This window comes from Patiria miniata, unplaced genomic scaffold (genome assembly GCF_015706575.1).
Source record: "Patiria miniata isolate m_02_andy unplaced genomic scaffold, ASM1570657v1 HiC_scaffold_8, whole genome shotgun sequence".
Classification (NCBI taxonomy): domain Eukaryota; kingdom Metazoa; phylum Echinodermata; class Asteroidea; order Valvatida; family Asterinidae; genus Patiria; species Patiria miniata.
The window spans coordinates 4,033,023-4,047,012 of NW_024037075.1; the positions used below are offsets into that span (position 1 = coordinate 4,033,023).

Sequence of the window (13,990 nt, forward strand, 5' to 3'; positions counted from 1 at the left end):
CGCTGAAGGAGAACTGATGTTAGAGCACTCACTTTATTACTCTCAATTCATTCTGAATTGTAGCCAATTAAGTCGACGCCAGTAGGCGGAATTGATAAGAAGTCGTTGAGCATAGGTAGCTTTCTCCCAACATTAAACAACCTATTAAATAAGAGAAGTGACATAGCCAACACATTTATATCTCGTGTCCCTCTTTTGTCATTGTTTCTGCTAGTGATCAATAAAATTCGACCTATTAAGTGATAAGGAGGTGATTGATAATGCACGCTGGCTCTTCAAAGTGACCTTTTTCAAACGTTTGATATACAGGGAGTTGTTAATCATTGATACAATTTCTTTTCCTCTGTCATGCGAGCACTGCAAACTATTCGCGTACGTCTTCAGAATATGATCCAGGATACACGGCGCGAGCATTTCACTTCGTTACTAATCGCTTGGTGGTTCGGTGTGGGTATACGTGTCATATTCAGTCCGAATCACTTCGTTGGCATCCATATAGGCAAACCCCTATATCATTCACACTCCACGCTGAATGCAATTAGTTATTGTTAAGCTTGTGTCGAGGAAAACGAACGCAGTTTAGTTTCCAGGTTTCTGTTGGTGGGCTCTGGAATTTGTATCCCTGAATGACGAACTGGTATCGCAAGATCGTACTCTCAGTGCGAACATCACGGGCAAAACATCTTTCCTGACTAGCTCATGCAGCCATCTTCTGACTGTTAGAAATGGAAAACTCAACTTTCAATGACAGTTTCTTTGAGACGACTGAAGCACCTTTTCTTGTATATTCGTCCTACTCTATGAGGCAAATCATTGCCGCTATGTGCACCACTACAGCTATCGTAGGACTTATTGGTAATGCACTGGTCATTATAGCTGTTCGATTGTCCAAGAAACTCCGTACAGTCACCAACGTATTCGTTATCAACCTCAGCATCAGTGATTTGATATCATGCGTCTGTCTACCTTGGGAGGTGGTGGCTGTGTTGGGCGAAGATGGCTGGCCGCTCCCACAAGCCGAGTGGCTGTGTGCGGTGACAAGTATCTTCATCATTATCAGCACGGGATGTAGCGTGACGAACTTGGCCCTCATAGCTTTGAATCGATGGGTACGTATCACTAAGTCGCCAGTCCTTGCTCGTCGCATCTACGCTCGTCGTAACATCATCTTCATGGTGATATTTTCCTGGCTAATGCCGCTGTGTGTTACGTTGATTCCCCCACTGACTGGTTTTGGCGAACTTGGCTACGAACCTCGCTATAGTAGCTGCTCCTGGGTCAAAGCAAACCCTTATTCCTCTCATCACAGCGTTATTGTGGGAGTTTTCTACTTTCCCATCCCACTCATCACGATCGGGTTCTGTTACGGCTCTATCTTCCGTTACGTGGTCAAGACTTCTCGCCGTATGGCTCAACATGAAGTCAACTCAGTCTCAGGCCTGGTAAGCGCCTCGGACTCGTCCATGCGTAAGAATCTATGGAAGAGACAGGTTAAAGTTACCAAAAACCTTGTGTATGTGGTTGCTGCGTTTGTGATTTGTTCGACTCTCTTCATCTTTTCTTTTCTGCCGCTTGGATATGACTGGAGCATTCGAATGACTCCTTACGCAATCGCCATCGTGTACTTTAACTGTATCACTGATCCTATTATCTACGCGACGTCACATCCAGATTTCAAGGAAGCATTCGGCTATATGATTCGATGTCGATGGAAAGATATTCCTCAATCTAGCGCCAGTTCAAGGTTATCGAAATAGTAACCGAACAATGAAAGCACTGGTCTTTTTGGCATAGATACAAAGACATGGGTTGCAGATTTGCAGGCTTTAAATGTGGCTGATCCTTTTTAATGTTTTAGTGGAATGATATTTAAATAAAACTTTGTTAGAATGTTTAAGAGTTAGTGATACGGATGAAAGTCAAGAAACTAGCAGGTGTAGGCAAGTGTAATCGTTGTTCCTGTTTGATTGAATGAATTGTATGTTCTCCTGTTTGAAGTTTCATTTCATCTGCCTCTTACCACAATTGAAAATACTTCGAAACTTTATTTTTTCAAATGTAATGCCTTAAGGTGGCCGTTGTCAATAGAAATAAAGTGACTTATTTCTTGTAGTTGAATAATATATTCGGAAATAGAGTGTGGACTGAAAAACGAACTAATGGCGTTCGTTTCTAGCGAAGTTAATACTACAGATCGTGTGCCAAATTAGAAACACTCGACAAAAAATTTCGACTTTAATTATTAACTCCACATAAGAAGCATCAATGCACGTAAAATGCTGAGTTTGTGGCTCACTAACGGTTATCTTACCTAAACTTGCAAACATATAACTAAATAAAATCGATCCTGTTATGAACGCAATAAATGGTGTCAACTGATGTATATGCTAGTCTACGGATTCGATTGTTTATAAATGTTTTCACGAACATTATCTCCATATCAGGAAAAGGCTGGCAGACGTGTCAAGTGCTTAATAAGAGTTGGTCCACCCTGGGATTTATGACGCGCATGCGCCCACACCTTAATTCCGTTAGTGGTTAAATAACCAGAATACATCATCGAACCATTTCCCCTCTTTTATTCCCCTGCATTCATAAACATTGGCTGAAGTTGCAATTAAGCTGACGTCAATAGAAGACATAGCAAAGCGGGCCAATAATGATTCCTGCGACATTTCCCTTGTTGGTCAGTTTGGATAAGCAAGACATATCGAAATCTTGTCAGGGGAAGCTGCTAATTTAATTGATCACTTTCCTCTTTCCCAGCCTTTGCCAATTAAGTGACCCCGAATAAATATGCCTTGAAAGGATTGATCAATACTGCCGATATATTTTCCTAATCTTTTTCCACTGCCACAATTCATCTATATAATTTGTGTCCAAAGTTCAACAACGATAGGTATAAATTGCTTGTGACAAAATTCGGTTGCTAAGTGATGGCTCGAAACCTTCAAGTGCTGTGATGCATCGTGTTCATCGAATACATCAGAGGCGTAGCAAGGTCCTTTTTTTGGGGGTGTTAAAAGGTTCTTGTAAAGGGCTCTCGTACACATTCGTGCTCAAAATTAATGTAGACAGGGTTTTCACTCCAGAAACTGGGGGGGGGGGGGGGGCAGGTACCATCTTCCAATTAGAGTGCTATTCAAGCACACTATCGGACAATAGATGACGCTTTTTAGGGCGGCATCATTGTCGACGGCTGCGCGAAATGGACTTGATGTACTCGATGACGCTTTTCAGGACGGCATCATTGCCGACGGTCGCGCTAAGTTACATATTGGTCATTCGTAAAAGGCTGCTGGTAAAAAAAGGTGCTCGTTAAATAGAAATAGCACTCTTCAAAAAAGTGGGGGTAAGCGCTGGTGAAAAAGGACACTTTAATTGAAAAGGGTAGGGGTAGTCTTTACAGAATATTATGGGGGAGGAATACCCCCTTAACCCCCCCCCCCCCCACCGCCCTGTGATGGCTACGCCTCTGTACACGACTACGATTAACGTATTGATAATCATGTATGTGATCTCATGTGTTTTCTTTGCAATAAAAAAGGAGGAAGTACTGTTTAAGATCAACTCATTTTCCACTCAATAACATCTGAGTCTGCACTTTTTTTAAATTTTTATAAATAAAAACACCTTTAATAAAAAAACCACCTTTTTATTAAATAAGTAAAGCCCTCTCTCATCACCACGCCAAATTTAAAAAAGCGCCATCACACGTTTCTCTGTGAATCAATGTAACTTTTTAGATTACGGGACTTTTTTTTTCTGATGTGTTTTTTGGCCTAGTCAGCACAATTTCCGTAGACCTACATTTGCATGCCATTCACATTTTCAATTCACATAAACGTAAACCACGGCACTTATTTCAAGCTGTTGTCCACTTCAGTTTAAGATTTATCAATGCAATGGCGCGGTCTATTGTCTGTTAATTCCTTGCGTGCGACAGTCGTGCGTGTGACATCCGTTGTTAACTCACTGTGTGACCTTCACTATTGTTACAAAAATCATATGTCAAACATATCCCGGTGCAGCAACTCATAATTTCAAGCTGTTACTGTTGTTTCGTTCAATAAAATATTACTTTTGTCTAACATTGCCGTTGTATAATGACATGATATCTGCATTATAAAAATGTGTGCTATTTAATTAAGGACATAAACTTACGTAAATCTGAAATGATGTCGTTAAGTAATCAATGGCCATAAGTTAGCCACAGAGTGGGCGCCTGCTGCTTCAGTAGTATCTTGGACTTCGTGGTGAAGGGATGGAAATTCTACAATTTCTTCTTTTGGTGTTTAACATTCTCTGTTACCATGCGATAGCGGCCCAACAAGTGTGAGTTTTTATTTCTTATTTTAGAAATACAAAGCAAAATATAGATTCTTTTTAACAGTTTTAACATTAGAAGGAAATTATAAACAAATACCTTTTTAAAAGAAATTTATTTGTGAAAAGGACCGTCAATTAAATAAAGTATCGCATTATATATTTGAAATAGCTGTGCTGATTTTTGGTTCTGAAAGTCTGTCTGTTCTTTTGTCTTTTGGTTTGAGATTGTGTATTTTCAGCTGGATTTTGGTGCATTTTGTGCTGGATTTGGGACTTAATTCTTTCCTCCCCAGAACCCATTTTTGTGATGATACGGTAACCAAAGACGAGTCAGTCCTGGTTCCTCGCCAGGATTTGACTATTCCTTGCCGAGAGCTGAGTCGATACCTAGGCCAAGGCTACCTGCTAGATGACAGTAAGGAAAAAGGGGTGGATAAGGAAGATCCTGATGCAGAATGCCCGGTTTTTAAGTAAGTCCGAGCGAGATAAAATGAAGCAAGGTTTTTAATTCGAGATTTCCTCGTTGGTCATGCTGTGCGTGTTTACAGTGGGCTGAACTGCATGTGAGTTTCGGCAAACATTACAGGTGTATTGATAGTAATTTGGTCTGATTACTAATTATTTGTCCACTTTGCTTCTTTCAATAAATCAAGAAGTTAAAAGTTTGAACAACCTGTACTTATCTTCAGTTTTGATGATTGAATTCTGACCCACAGGCCCGCTGCTCGGAAAATCATCAAACGTGAGGAGACAGCGCGGAGAAAATGCTGCGATGGATGGGAAGGAATGCTCTGCGAACAGCGTAAGAATCACTGACACGGATTTTTATTTTTTTTGCTTTGAAGACCACACAACGTACTCAGTCGTAGGAGTTGAAAGGAAAAGTGAAAGAACTCATCCGTTTGGCTCTGTGGTCAAATAAAAATTATAAATTGACATTCGAAAAACCTTTGCCACTGTCAAACTTTGGTTAACTACAATAAGAAAAAAATATATACAGATATCTGAACTTTAATCTTTCCGTTTTTATTTGCACAGCAATTTGTACCATCGCTTGTAAGAACTCGGGATCCTGCGTGGCGCCAAACAAATGCGCATGCCCAGACGGGTTTAAAGGTGACCAATGCGAAGAACGTTCTGGTAAGACAATGGCCTGTAACTAATGACTATTATCAAAATCTGCGCTTATGTTGCCAGTGAATGCGTTAGGATCGCTTAATACATAAATATACAATGGTTATTTTCTTCGAGAATTATGTACGTATCTTTTTTCGACTAATTTTCAGTGATATTCAGACTCATTTTCTTAGACTTGGTTCTTTTTGTTATTAAATATCCGTCATCATATATTAAAATACTAAACTTTTCTTTATATTTCTAGATGAAGAGGGCCTATCCACAGACGATATGGGACGAGGTATGGCGTGGTTTAAGATTTCCACCAGGCAAAACAATCTTAAACAAAACCATGTTCAAAATTAATAACATTGAAGTCCATTAGAGTAAGACAAAGGATAGAGTTCATCTTAATGCAAGTCGTATTGGTAACTCAAATAAAAAGGGCAATTGGAGAAACATTTCTTCTTAAATCATTCATACTCAGCTTCAATATTTGATGTTTTAACAAAGGCTAAATGATTTCTTTGATCAGCAGCGGATTTTCGCCCTCGGTTCGCAACGTGCATGGTATGGAGCGCAGGTCATTACCGGACTTTTGACGGTCGACGATTCGATTTCGACGGCGCCTGCAAATACGTGCTGTCCGCTGATATAGGACAATCATGGAGTGTGCATGTCAGTAATTTGCATTGTCATACACCTGAAACCTGCAAAAAGGTGAGCTGGAGGAATAACTTGCTTAATCATAAGGTATTAAAAGATTATAAATAAAGAATCGAAATTGAATTCCGACAAATTTAGTTAAATAGTCAAGTATACAATGCTCCGAATTGTGATTTTGTCAGTAGTCTTGCTCATAAATATTGGTTAAAAAATTGAGTACTTTACTTGTTTCTATTTTCATTTTCAGCGTTTGACGTTCCAGCTTGATCAAGATACCTTGGAAGCTGAAGGGGGAATGATTGCATTCAATCGAAAAATCATCGAATCAGTTCCCTTTCAGACAAAAGGTAAATTGACGTATCGGTATAGTTCTAATTTCTTTAATTACTTTTTGCGAATCAATTGATATTGTTTCTATATCCTGTATGAGACTGGCAAACTCGTTTCCATTTACTACTGCAGGCAACGCTCCCAACGCCTTGGGCAAGGCAATCACTCTAATAAATGCCGATGTGCTTTTCATGTCCAGGTATCTCGATTGAGAAGGAGGGTGATTTCTTCTACCTTGATTCTGGTTCTGGTTGGAGGAGTAAATTTGATAATGGATCAACCGTTTACGTCACACTAAATGAAGAGCTGATGGCGTCAACTGTTGGCTTGTGTGGAGACTACGATGGCAAACCAGATAGTGAGTCATTCAGGTTCCATTTCAAATGACAAAATGTCTTACTCAGTATTTAAACGTCGTAAAATAAAAGTTTGTCTTAAAAACATGGGCAGAAAACGTATGTTGTGACGATAGACTTTTATTATATAAAATATAATTCAGCAAACAAAATCGGACCAATGACAGACTTTCAATGAATGATATCAGTTGTTAATTTTCTGTAAAATTCAAAATGAAAGTAGTAACTTAAGTTTGTTAATGCTGTTTTTTTAATTTTTTTTTCACAGATGATTTGATGACCAAGAATAAAAGCATTGCAACCAACCCGATCGCCTTCGGACATAGCTGGACTTTGGAGGACGATCAGGTAAAAAACCTTAAAGATTTACAAAAAAACACAAACACAAGCTTTTGTTGATATAGTAAGCCTATTTATTCATGTTACTTCCTTTAATTATATATTTAATGAAATTCCAATTCTGACAAGTAAATAACTCTATACTATTTCTTGGGAAATCGTTGTTTATGTCCGAACATTTTTATAATGTTCATTATGGTAAAAAAAAAAACCTTATTTTTCTTTACACTTGATCTCTATTAGGAATGTACGGAGAAAGCTACAATATGGAGTCATCCTTGTCAACGATACGAAAATCGTCTTGATGATGCTTTAAAGCATTGTGATCGAATGAGAGAGGAACCTTTCTCAGTCTGTAACCTACAGGTTGGTTCATGCTTGATTCTTGATCGAAACATGGATTATGTAGTTACTTGTTCTCTTGTTGTGTCTGCTGAATCAGGTTTGTTTATTTCCTTGAATGTGTGTCATGTCTGTGCGGGCTGTTTCATGTTTTCTTCGTCCTTTTCTGCGTTTGACGGTCAGTTGATTGGTAACTGGAATGGCGAAAATTTACCTTTTGCCCTGCATCGACAGATGCTACAAGCACGGAACACTCTCAGTGCTTTCTGGGTACTCGACAGAAAATTTCACGAGCTTGCTTGAGTGGGACTCGAACTAATGACTTCTGCTGGTTGGGAACTTGCTTGCTAAGATTGCTCCGCTGCTGAGTGGATCAATGCGTCAGTCAATAAGTCGATAAATGTGATTTGGTCGTTCGTCTCCTTGAGTTACGTTTGATTTACGCTGGATTTACGCTTAGCTGCTTGATACTTGTTTATATTATTGAATCATTTTACCCAATTCTCCATTTTTAATCATTTAAAAAAAAATAATTTCAGGTCGATCCCAGCCTGTACCACGATGCATGCCTGTATGATCTTTGCCTGCACGATCCAGACAACCAGGCCGTTCTGTGTTCATCTTTAGAAGCGTACGTTCGTGAATGTGCCAGTCTTGGAATTGCGGTCGATTGGAGACAAGATGGTTTTTGTGGTGAGTAGAAATCGCTGAGCACTGGTTGGACACAGAGTAACTAGATTGTGCTTTTCATAATTCATACTCGCATGATCTGAGATCGTTCCACCAAAATCCCGTTCTTTTCGAGAATTTTTTCACGACAAGCAACTACCACTTTTCAATCTTGTTTCAGCAAAATCGTGTCCCGGTGGTCAGATCTACAAAGACTGTGGGTCAGCATGTCCGAAGACCTGCGCGTCTCTCAACTACGGACATGACATGGACTGTCCGGACACTTGCGTCTGTGGCTGTCAATGCCCGGATGACTTATACATGGATATCGGGGGAGATAGGTGCGTCACGGCTGAGGAGTGCTCGTGTGTAGTCAATAGGAGAATATATCACCCGGGAGATATCATCAAGAAAGACTGCAATACATGGTAAGATGTATAACTGTTTCTATTATACCTTCGCCTGCATCAGATGCTGGAGAAATGTGAGATGGCTACATGTTTTCTTTTATCTCTAACTCTTTCAGCACCTGGAAAGGAGGTCGCTGGGATTGCACTCACGAGGTCTGTGATGCTACCTGTTACGTCATCGGAGCATCCCACGTCATCACCTTCGATAAACATGAATATTCATTCCACGGCATGTGCGGATACACCTTGGTTGAGGTAAGACTGAAACCTTAACCATCCCTGATGGCCGATCAATTAAGGCCAATTCACTGTCACACTACATATTCAAGGCGCGCGCGTCATACGCAAATGCGCACAATTCCTTCTCTTGCAGGACACTAACCACGACTGTGATTGGTCATAAATTATGGAGTGTTCAATTGATTGGTAAATTCTCAATCTTTGGACATCTCAATTATAATGAATGAGCTGCACTCTTATTTTCTCGGTATTCTTTCTACAGGAAGCCAAAGGCAAGTTCACCATCGTAGCTGAGTTTGCCGACTGCGGTAGTGATGGATCTGTTTCCTGCGTTAGTTACCTCAAGATAACTGTCGGTAGAACCACGGCACAACTCCACCGGAATCACGAGGTTCAGATAGATGGAGACATAGTGATTTTGCCTTACCATTCAGCAGAGTTTAACATCATTCGAGCGTCTTCGGTCTTCGTAGTGTTTGAGAGCGCAGGGTTCCGTGTGATGTGGGATGGCTCGATGAGTGTGGAGGTGACATTGGAAGCGGATTACAAATATGAGGTGATGTATAAACTATAAAAAATGTCGCAAGATTTTGACTTGAAGCTAGAACTAGATTATTAAGCGCCACTGCTGAAGATATTGCCAGGTGTAGTTTAATACATTTACTTGCCTTCATTGCTAGTCCCTTCCAACTTAAGGCGCGATCTTAAGTACATTTTTAGACAAGGTTCTTTAATATAAGGAGTTCGTAAAGAGTTAATAAGTTTAGGAGAACTTTTTCAATTTGTCGGAACTTTTGGAAATTTGGATCATATTTTATGAGCAGGTTTGAAATATTTTCTCACCTACTGCAGGTTGTTGGCTTGTGTGGCTCATTTGACTATAATCAGGAGAATGACTTCGCCACACGCAGCGGAGACATCGAATCAGACCCATACGTCTTTATCAGCAGCTACAAAGTGACCCCAAGCTGTGAGGACTTAGACGAGTCTAACGCCTTTGACTCTTGTGGAATCAACTCCCAGAATGCACCGCGGGCTGAGCGCCTCTGCGCGTCGCTTCGTGATTACGTATTTGCAGAGTGTGCTTACGTCATGGAGGATGAGTTCTATCGTGAGAGCTGCTTGGCCGATGTTTGTGGGTGTGACAACAAGGAGGCGTGTCTGTGCAGCGTGGTCCAATCATATGCTAGACAGTGCGCCCTCAACGGTCAAGTTGTTGACAACTGGAGGAACATTTCCTCACTCTCTGGTAGTTGCGGTAAGATAATCATGATTGTACATGAAAGGTGTCTAAATTTACTCACCCATCATTTTTTTTTCTCATTAACTCACATGATCAATCTGTCTACACAAATTTCATTTTATTTATATATCTTTTTAGATATCATCTGTCCCACTGGTCAAGTTTTCAGTGAGTGCAGCTCAGCTTGTGGTCAAACCTGTGGTGACCACGCCTACGGTGACCATTGCTCGGACCATGAATGCTTACCGGGATGCAGTTGCCCTGACAACCAAGTCTCGAATAAGCACCATGTCTGCGTGGATGTGTCTAGCTGTGAGTGTGTTCATCTTGGCAAGATGTATCAAGCAGGCGAGGTGATTCAGATGCCGTGTCAGACATGGTGAGAACGGACATAATTTATTAATCACTCAGGACTTTAAGCCAAGGAGATCCCTGTGAAATTTCCATTTTTAGTTTCTTGTTTCTTCTGAATTTGGGGAAGCAGCATCCCAAGCAGACACGTTTATGCAAATAATTTATGTTGAAGTCAACCATAGAAAATGTTTTGGCTAGTTTATAAGACTACGCAAGTTGTTTTCAATATGGCGTGGTTAATATCGTAAGGCACAGTCACTTGTATTACTATATATGCCCTCGTCCTTAAATTCTATCTTGACAACTCCCTTCCCGGTGGCAGCGTTTGTACCAATGCTTCGGTCGACTGTGAGATGCTACCTAATTGTACCACTACCTTAGAGTGTCCGAACAACATGGTGTTTTCTGAGCGCGCGTCGCAATGTGAACTCACCTGTAGTAACTTCAACAGCATGATGTTGTGTCCCCCTCAGACAACGCCAGGGTGTACGTGTCCGGAAGGACTTTTGCTAAATGTAAGTCACATTTTACAACAGACCTGTTTTGTCCTTTGCAGCAGTAACATTTTGCCAAAAGATACCGATTTGGGGAAGTAGCTACTGAGTTACCATACAGATTTGTAAGCCTGCCAATATCTTGCCTGTGTGTGAACTTCCAATCTAATCTTTCTGCCAAACTCTCATCTCTCTCATCATTTTCTTTGAACTACATTTCTCATTTTTCAAGGGTAATGTCTGTGTCGAACGTAGTGACTGTCCCTGCACACACAATGGAGTATCATATGAGACTGGAGCCAGCATAATCAATGATTGTAATCACTGGTAAGTCGATGGGGGACAAGTCTTGGGATTTAAAAAAATCGTGTCCACACTGACAGGATTCTTATTTTTCTAACTTCGAGTTTTCCTTATCTGATTGCAGCATCTGTCGCAACAGAACTTGGCACTGCACATCACATTCATGCCCAGGTAGGAGATTGCCAAACTCTCTTCTTTAGCGGTTTCATGTCAATCCGTCTCTCTGTCTGCTTGCCTGGTTGTTTCTCGTTAATTATTATTTATTATCTATTTCTTGTCAACTAGCAACCTGCATGGCAGTCGGGGATGCTCACTACTCCACCTATGACAGCAAGTCATACTCCTTCCCAGGGCAATGTCGCTACATCCTCACCAAGGAGATTTACGGAACGTTCCTCGTCACCACGCAGAATGTTCCGTGCGGCACTGAGGGCGTAACGTGCACCAAATGCGTCCACGTTCAGATCAAGAGCGTGCTGATCAAGCTCCTGCGTGGACGCGCTGTGATCGTGAATGAGAACCCAGTGAATCTTCCCAAAGTTTACAACGAGATTACGATCTTAAAGAGCGGGATCTTCACCATAATACGATGGGATGACAAGCTTGAGGTTCGCTGGGATGGAGGTTAGTTGTCACATTTACTTCTCATGCATGTTCTATAGGTATACAGTGTTTTTGCAGTGGTCGGTATATCACTAGTTCGCAGATGTTGCAAATACCCGTTGTATTTTCCAATATATTTCTAAATATTTTTCCACGTGATAATCTCAGCTGAAAATAGTTATTTTAAAAATAAGTGAACGGAAATTGCATAAACGTAACGAAGAAGGTTTATCACTAGTTATTAAATTAAGGTAAGAAGACATACACAGACTCAGATCAAGAACCTCGCAAAGTTTCGTCGAAGCGATTTGTCATTCTGTTTTACTTGTGAATTTCATCTTAATAAAATGACCTTCTTCAATTTTGTCTTCATTTTAAAGCCACTCGTGTGTACATCAAGGTCTCTCCGCATTTCGCCGGTAGTTTGGTCGGTCTATGTGGTAACTTCGATAATAATGCTGAGAATGATTTCACCAGTCGGTATGGTATGAAGGAAGCACGGGCAGATACGTTCGGTAATAGCTGGAAGGATATTCCTACGTGCGCTGATGTAGACAGTAAGAAACATCAAGATCAATGTGAGGTAAGATTGATTGAGAGCTAAAGTATTGGACCTTAACCGTGTGGATTACATTCATGATTGATGTCTTCAAATAATCTAAATAATGTATTATTGTTGCACTGTACCAATAGCTACAGATTGTGTCAAACATTTGGTACAGTTTCCTGAAATGCTCAATATTATCACAGGTGCACTGCAGACAGCAGCATTTCCATCATTTATCATTTGTTTCAGTTGAATCCCAACCGTCTCACCTGGTCTAAGAAGCGATGCAACATCTTGAGAAAGGAGAAGTTCCATCCGTGTCATGAAGTTGTTAACCCAGAGATGTATATGAAATGGTGTGAATATGATACATGCGGGTAAGCATCCATACATAATAGTCCAAATATTCTAGCAGGTTTCTATCAAAATGGTTCATATTTTGTTGAGATTTAGGGTTGCCAATGGAAGAGTGTTTATCAAGACGTAAAATAATTTTTAATGCTGCTGTGAGGTGTTTCAATAAAAACATTTCCTTGTTTCAACTTCAGATGTAATTCCGAGTACGACTGCGAGTGCCTGTGCACCGCACTGGCAGCCTACGGGGAAGAGTGCAACAGACACGGCGTTCATATCCACTGGCGATCTGAGGATTTGTGCCGTAAGTCTAATCTGCAATTTTGAAATAATGAGAATTTTCGCGTCACGGTTAAACGACACAAATTATCACCTTAAAAAAGTTCCTGGCCACGCAATTTATGTAACAAATATTACTACAAAGTACGATACTCATTTAGTAGCCTACTACTGTTTTTTTTCCAAACCTTATAAAAATAATAACTTTCAAAATACAATCTAACCTTACGTTTCAAATTTTCCGCCGCAGCCATGCAGTGTGACTATGGCTACGTTTACAAAGCTTGTGGACCTATTTGCCCTGTAACCTGTGACTCTCTGAGTGAAGAGATCCATTGCGACTTCTGTAAGGGCTGCGTGGAAGGTTGTCACTGTCCAAACGGTACCGTAGAGCACGGTAAGTTACAGACTAACAAAGGGTCAACAACCTAGCTTTCGATACCCGAATCAGCAGAACACTGGAAGTTCAGGTTAAATGTGTTGGGAATTCATAGCTTTAGGGACCTATTGAAGAAAATATCCAAGTTGAGTTTGTCAAATTACTGCAGAACCGATCATTAGAGCAAATTATTGATGCTCGTTAGGCGTGCATTTTCAGCATCCGGCTAAAACGCTGGTCTCATAATCCCATAACCCTTTTACCTTGAAAGCTCAGAAGATTATTATTGAGCTGCATTATTGTCCGTGAATTTCGGTGCTGCAACTCGGTTATTATTTTTGTTTCCTTATTTTTCTCTTCAGATGGTAGGTGTATTTCTGCTCGTGACTGCACCTGTAAACATAACGGTGTGCGATATCAACCGGGTAACAGGATCACCATTGACTGCAAAAACTGGTAAAGCTAAAAAACAAATATTTTCTTTATAATATATAAAGTCGAGTGAGGGCGGTATTAAATCAAGACAAGAACATGTTTTTGAAGGAGCCTAGGCCTTATTTCAGTTTATCACTAGGTCTTAATGTCCGTTTATGTTCATCAAATGGTGAACTTAGATCTGAATTGTATTTGTGCCAAT

General features: G+C 40.5%; 1 protein-coding gene across 1 annotated transcript; it reads left to right on the plus strand.

Moving 5' to 3' along the window:
* Nucleotides 1–579: 579 nt before the first annotated feature.
* On the plus strand, nt 580–2,137 carry LOC119719198 (melatonin receptor type 1B-B-like). The gene has a single exon (XM_038188558.1). The coding sequence runs from the start codon at nt 726–728 to the stop codon at nt 1,755–1,757; it is 1,032 nt and encodes a 343-aa protein (XP_038044486.1). The 5' UTR covers nt 580–725; the 3' UTR covers nt 1,758–2,137.
* The last annotated feature ends 11,853 nt before the right edge of the window (nt 2,138–13,990 follow it).